Source organism: Lathyrus oleraceus, chromosome 5 (assembly GCF_024323335.1).
Source record: "Lathyrus oleraceus cultivar Zhongwan6 chromosome 5, CAAS_Psat_ZW6_1.0, whole genome shotgun sequence".
Taxonomy (NCBI): domain Eukaryota; kingdom Viridiplantae; phylum Streptophyta; class Magnoliopsida; order Fabales; family Fabaceae; genus Lathyrus; species Lathyrus oleraceus.
In genome coordinates this window covers 359507142-359514016 of record NC_066583.1, presented here as the reverse complement: position 1 = coordinate 359514016, position 6875 = coordinate 359507142, and the positions used below count along the sequence as shown (strand labels likewise).

The 6875-nt window shown below is 35.8% G+C and overlaps 1 protein-coding gene across 1 annotated transcript; it reads left to right on the top strand.

Moving 5' to 3' along the window:
* Positions 1-248: 248 nt before the first annotated feature.
* LOC127084697 (protein transport protein SFT2) lies at positions 249-6189 on the top strand. The gene is made up of 4 exons (XM_051025196.1): positions 249-665; positions 4755-5022; positions 5196-5300; positions 5631-6189. Exons 1-4 carry the CDS (start codon positions 484-486, stop codon positions 5739-5741), a joined length of 666 nt encoding a protein of 221 aa, XP_050881153.1. The 5' UTR covers positions 249-483; the 3' UTR covers positions 5742-6189.
* The last annotated feature ends 686 nt before the right edge of the window (positions 6190-6875 follow it).

Genomic DNA, 6875 nt, shown 5'->3' with positions numbered 1-6875 from the left:
TTTTAAAAAAATCTAACTTAATTTAAAAAATAATTTTTTTTAATATTTTAATGGTCGAAATAAATAATTAGAATGTTTTATATTTATTAGTTAGGTAATTGGGTAATCTCACCCAATTACATAAATAATAAATATAAATATGAGTTCGATTAATGACATTCCAATTATTTATTTCGACCATTAAAATATTAGAAAAAAATTAAAAAATTTCTATTTTTTACAGAAATTGATAAAATGGCCTGTATAATTGAGAATTTTAGAAAAAGAGAAAAAAAAAAACAATTAAAAAAAGAAAACAACCGTCATCGTCCCCGTGAAGTGAAGAGTAGGCCTAACTATTTCTGAATCAGCACACAACACCATTTCTCCCCAATTCTCCGATTCAATATCTCAATCGCTCGCGAAGAAGCGAACAAAGAGCAAACCCTTTAAGCATTTCGCGCTTTCTTCGTCCAATTTTCCGAATCAGAGTTAGAATTAAAAATGCAAAGTTGGTTTTCGGGAGCCAGTGAGGACGATCTGAACCCTTCGTCGTCTTTGCTCTCTGATTGGAACTCATACGCTTCTGCTCAATCCTCACAGGTTGATGATCCCTCCAATTTCCCTTTTGATATTGAATCTGCCGTTAGGTCTGCTAACGACACCGTTTCCGGAACCTTCAGTGTGTAAGTCGCACCTCTCACTACACTATACGATAATGTATTTGGTTTTATTTTGCAATGTTTGAATTTTAAGTAATATGAATCGAATGGGTATATCTAGTTGCTTATGATATTATGGCTTATGAAAAGTAGGATTTTTTTGTCATGAGAGAATGTTGAACTGTTCTAGGTATGTAGACGACTTATTTTTGTTTTGCTTTTGTTGTTTAATATTTTCATATTTAATCTTATGGATTGGTTCTTTATTGTTTTGTTTTTTTGATTGATTAAATTAATTCTACCTTGAAAAAATTAAACTGAAATATGATATCACCTATCGTAAGTTGGTGGTTTGCGCATATTGAGAGAAGACTCGTAGATTATGTATTAAGGATAGTGGATTAGATGAAGGGTAGTTAAATCACTAAAAGCAGGGGAAGGTCTAGAAAAACTATAAAAGAAACTATTAAGAAAGATTCAGAGATTGATGTGTTGAATAGAAGTATGATATAGTATATGATAGAACATTATGGCGTCATTTAATCCGTGTAGCCGAGTTAGGAGACTGGCAGTATGATGTGTGGAACTGGAATTAGTTGAGTTAGGAGATGAACATCTGGTAACTTTGAGATGAAACATTGAATTTTTTTTTGTAACAAAAAGAACATTGAGTCTAATTATAGGCTAGAACCCATGAAAGATGATTTATATACCTTCTGTTAAATCTAATGCTTTATCTTTTGTTGGTTCTGTTTATATTGCTGAATATGTTAATTTGTGGCATGGTAGGCTAGAACCCATAAAAGATAATTCCTATACTCACTCCAGATTAACAGCTTCTAGAACCTCTTGTAATCCTCCAACCATTTGGACTCCTTTGTGCTTCTTTTGGGGCATTCCTTCTACTGACTCGACCCATTTTTTGTGTGAAACTCTTGCCTTCCCTTGAACTCGTATCAAATTTCTCAAGCTTACTCTTCTCACCTACCAAATTTATGTGCTCTCTCCTTAACTCGCTTATAGTTGCCGAATTATTTTCCAATGTTTCCTTCAACTTCTTTACTAAATAGAGTTGGTGGAAGGTAACCCGGGTGGTGACTGTAACGCTAGAGAGGCCAAAGAGTGGTTACATGTTACACCTGCTGGCGAGGGAGTGGTTGTTGGTGCACGAGGCATGACAATGAAACACTCCTAGCAGCTTCTAGGGAAAAAACCGAATTCACATCGGAATGAGAGGGATCCTGAGGTTGTGCAGGGAAGAGACTGCATGGTTGTAGGAAGGCTTATAAAGATTAATTGGTACTATCTATACCAACAAGATGCATCTTCTTTTCGGTAGCCTAACAAATAAGAACTCCATAGTTAAGCGTGCTTGCTTGGAGTAGTATTTAGATGGGAGACCTTCTGGGAAGTTTCCCAGAAAACATGTGAGTGAGGACAAAAACATGCTGAAAAGACCCGTGTTGGTTTGTGGGGTCAGTCGATAATCCCGAAAGCAGTCTGGGGCGTTATAGTGACCCAGGTTCAATTTTGGGTTGAATGTTCATGATAAGGCGCAAAAATGCAAACTTTAGCTGAAAACGGGTTTCTCTGAAAATGGGCGGGTTTTGGTTGGAGATGTAGGTATATGTGAGTGTGAGTAAGGAAAGGAAAGGAGGAAGAAAGAAGAGGGTAGGTGTGGAATGATATGAGTTAGACAAGGATGATAGGAAGATGAAAATGACTCTCAAAACGAGAAGTAGGGGACGGAAAAAAACAATTTGCTAGTCAACTAGCAGATCTGGGCTGCTTGGACTGGGCCTGCATGTCCACTAGCAGATTTGCTAGTTGGCAACCCCAGGGTCATGCGGATAGAATGTTGTTTAAGAGATCTAATAAGTTCCTTTCTTTTCTGTTTTGTACTACATTATTCTTTAATTTTCTAGCATCAATTATAAAAAATGACTCGTCCAGTAGCTCAGCCCCGTGGGACATTTTTAGCACAAGGCCAAAGATGGATGCGAAGAATATTTGACTATGATAGACCTATAGTCATCACTAACCTTTGTGGACAGCGATGAAGCAAGCATGCCTGCAGCCTGTTGCACATTATGTTTTCTCTAAGGTTGCTTATTGTTTTCAGTTACAGGTAGTTGGTAACTTTGTAGTTACTTTCCATTGTGGTAACATAACACTAGTTCTTTGTATTTGGTTGGACATCCCAAAATGAAGAGATTTTATCAAGAATAGAAACAAAGTTGTAAACTTTGGAAACGTAACACGAATTGTAAGATTCTATAAAATAATGTAACACACTACAGGAACTAGTGTTATAAAACCCTATGATATAAAGAATTCTAATTATACTTGGAAAGTGGAACATTAATTATATTCTATATTCGAAAAAATTAATTTAGATAATCTATTTGAGGACTAGGTGTTTACGTCTTGATATTTTGTACTAGCTGAAGTTTTGTTTGTGATGAGTTTGTGAATTGTGTATGACTATTTTTTATCGACTTCATTATGCTCATGTATTTAAATTTAATTAGTTATTTGAAGTTTGATTTAAAGGTTTTTATTTCTCTCTTATTTATGAAATTATTTATGTATTCATAGTCGCAATATGAGTTTCTATAAACTTCGTAGAATGTTACCATTCATGTTACAATTTCATTTGCCTTTCCTGATTCTGAGTAAAATCTCGAGTTTGATTACCTTGATATGGATTAAGGATCCTTTTAGATTTCACGAGCAAAGAATATATGATTCACAAAAACAGCACATAAGTTTGTTGTCTTGTCTCTGCCTGTAGGTAGTAGGTCCTTGCTCTTTCTTAGAAGCAAATAAGTTGAGGGGATTGTTTCTCATCTCAACTGAAACATGCCTTGCCTCCTCTTGACCTTGGCACACTATTTGTTGTAGCCCCTGTTTACTTTGTTTGCCTTCTTTCTCTTGTTACAAGCTCCTAGAGCATGTTTTGAGAGTTTGGGGTCTTCCATAGTTCTGGCTTCAACTCTATCAAACAATCTTTTGTTATCCGCTGTCTATGGTCTCAACATTCTCTATTTGATGTTATACATGTAAATGACATCACTGTGACAAGCAGTCTAATCTAGTTCAGCAGTTTATTGCAAGGTTAAGATCAAATTCTAATACCAAGCAATAACTTCTGTAGGCTCAACCCACATAGTTCTACACTTGTATGTTCCATTTTTATTTGTATAGTATAGAGTTGACTCAGGCAGCTACACCCTATTACTGTCCTCAGTGGGAAAACATATAGTTGTGTGTTTCTATTCATTGTTACATTCAGGGGTTGACTCAGCTAGACCTTGTTATTGTCCACTGGGAGGCAAAGATGTCATGCAATAACTTTATTGGGCTCAAGCCGCTCAACCCTTCAATGATGTGTACCAATGTGTACGGTTAGGGATGACCCATCTAAACTTGATCACACTCTGTTATTATGTGGCAACATAATTAGCAACCAGTAATAATCTATTTTTTCCCACCTTGGCCAAACCTAAATATCAAGCTGTCCATACATTGTCATCTTATATTCGTGAATAGCTTAGAGGTAAGAAGCTGAGTTATGATTATTTTTATTTGTATGCAGTATTCAGAGCTTTGGTTGAGGTTCTATTTCTAATTACATGTTTGTAGTGGGTAAAATCATTTACGTCTTGGATGATATTACTCTAACTTCAGTTTTGTTTTTCTTCTTGGTGACAACATTATGTATTCACACCACGGAAGCAATCATATGCATAAACCAGTGCTTGAACTTTTCATTTCTATTTCTGTGTCAGTAACTCCTTGCTGTCTACTTGCAAAGTGATGTACAGACTGGTTACAAGTTTCCGAAACAATTGCTTGTGGAAAAATTGTCTGTTCTGTCTGCCTTATTGGAATGTGACAGGCCATTGTTATTTTTCTTCAGTTTCTTTACTTCAATGTATAATATTGTTGCATAAAAGAACAGATGGTATTGGTGGGTATTTGCAATTCTCCTGTAATAATATTTTCATAAATGGATTTCCTACATCTTGGTGAAAGAACATGCTAGCCGATGCTGAATAGTTTTGCCCAAACTTGTCCTCAAATAGTTATGCAATCTGTCTTATTGTTTAGGGTTTCCAAAGGTGTGAGAGAACTACCTGGCAGCTTCCAGTCTGCAACTAGTAGCGTTCCTTCTGGCAAAGCACTAGTGTATTTTGGTTTGTTACTGGCAAGTGGGGTCTTCTTTGTTTTCATAGCATTTACATTGTTCCTGCCTGTCATGGTGGTTATGCCTCAAAAGTTTGCTATATGCTTTACTCTTGGATGTGGATTTATTATTGGATCATTCTTTGCTCTTAAGGGTCCGAAGAATCAGCTTGCTCACATGTTGTCAAAGGAGGTAACGAGAATTTTGCTTCCTGTTCCTTCCTTTCATGGAAAGTAAAAAAAAAAAACTTGATTAGTTGCTTCAGTTTGAGTTTTTGAACTTTCAAAAAAGTACAGTCTATTTTGATTTGGTTTCTCATGTTTTTTCCTACTTTCTAATTGTCTGTTTTTGCTATTATTTTTCAGAGGCTCCCTTTTACATTGATCTTTTTAGGCAGTATGATAGGTACGATATATGTATCAATGGTGCGTCACAGCTACGTTCTTTCTGTGGTATTCTCTGTAGTACAGGTAACAGTTCCTTGTATTCTTAAAACGATCATTTGTAGCTTTGCTCTTCAGCATGTGTTGTCTGCATTTGATGTTGATTAAAGTATACCCGAGGTTTGACTTTTGACTATTAATATTTATTACAGTGAACATGAACAGTTATTCATCGTAACAAAACCAATATAATTTCAAAAGCTGCTATTTCCACATCCCCGGTTGCTGGCTTTATGTGATGGTTGTGCTGTGTTTTTAACATGCTTTCAGCAAATGGGGTGTGGGAATTTGTCTTTAGATGTTTTGTATGTAATTTTTATCTTTTTCTTTCTAAAATGAAATTGTCTATACTTGTAGGTTCTCTCACTTGGGTACTATGCTATTTCATACTTTCCCGGTGGATCTGCTGGAATGACATTTCTGACTTCTGCTCTTACCTCCTCAGTTATGAGATGCTTTGGGAGGTGACCTATTTTTTGGTTAATAGGAGTTCGAGGTCAGATATTTCTCTACATAGCAGTTGGCTTGTACATTTTGTCAACTAAAAGATCTATCAGCCGAAACCAAATTGACCTAAGATTATTGCCGAGTTGAGGCATCCACTGACATTTTCTTAAGAGTTCAATGTTTGTTGCCACTTGCCAAATCAGAGTGAACAAATTGATTAGCCTCTTAGACTCAAGTTTCTAAATGCATATTGTCTGATTTTTAAAGTAAACTGTTGTATTTTTACAGTTCTCTTACTCAAAATGGAATTTAGAATATTTTTTTCTTAAATGAGATTATAAGTATGGCCTTATATCATATGGAGTATATAGAGGGATATATTAAATAAGAGCCTGAGATGTGAAAGAAACAATGTTGAAATATACAAGTATACATGAATGTTCTACAGTTCTAGATTGATTCACTTAAATCCTGTCTTAACTATTGTTTTATATAATACGGTCTAGATTATTTTTCTCACTAGAATATGCTCTTGCCTACTGAGTCTTCTCACAACACTAGAATATTTTGTATCATCATCAACTTAAGTGGTTGTGCACCTTTGGGTGACAATGTGATAGTCACTTCTTTGTATGGCACCCTGGTAGATCCATGGCTGATTAGCTGAAAATTGCCAAGGCAAATGGCAGTAAACAAACTTTGTGGGTGTTGTTCTTTATTTTGATGCGTTTGCAAAGTTCCAATTGATACGGCACAGTGGAGGGGAACGAGAACACATTGCAGAGATGGACAAAATAAAGAAGAGAAAGCTAGTTTTTTATTTTTGGCTTAATTGTACTGTTAGTCTCTAATATATGTTAGTGCAATTTTGATTCCTCAAGTTTAGATCTCGTTACAATCAAGTCCTTTCATCCCCGGGCTGTCCAATTTTTAAAGCCAATTTTTGCATGACACGTGTAGGTCTTCTTTATCATAGACTTGGGCAAGCTTGACAATGTTGTCAAGTACCATGATATTAGTCTTTATCTGCATAAAACATCACATACTCTCTACCACGATTCAGTACTATCGGTGGTCCACGATGGACCATAATTTACAACATTGAATAAAGCTATTGTCTGCAGCCTTTTGGTGTCCAGCCTTCTTGTATCCAGG

Coding starts and splice junctions, on each gene's coding strand:
- LOC127084697 (XM_051025196.1), top strand. CDS start 484: ATGCAAAGTTGGTTTTCGGGAGCCAGTGAGGACGATCTGAACCCTTCG. Junction 5,023..5,195: donor CTCACATGTTGTCAAAGGAG/GTAACGAGAATT, acceptor ATTATTTTTCAG/AGGCTCCCTTTTACATTGAT. Junction 5,301..5,630: donor TGGTATTCTCTGTAGTACAG/GTAACAGTTCCT, acceptor CTATACTTGTAG/GTTCTCTCACTTGGGTACTA.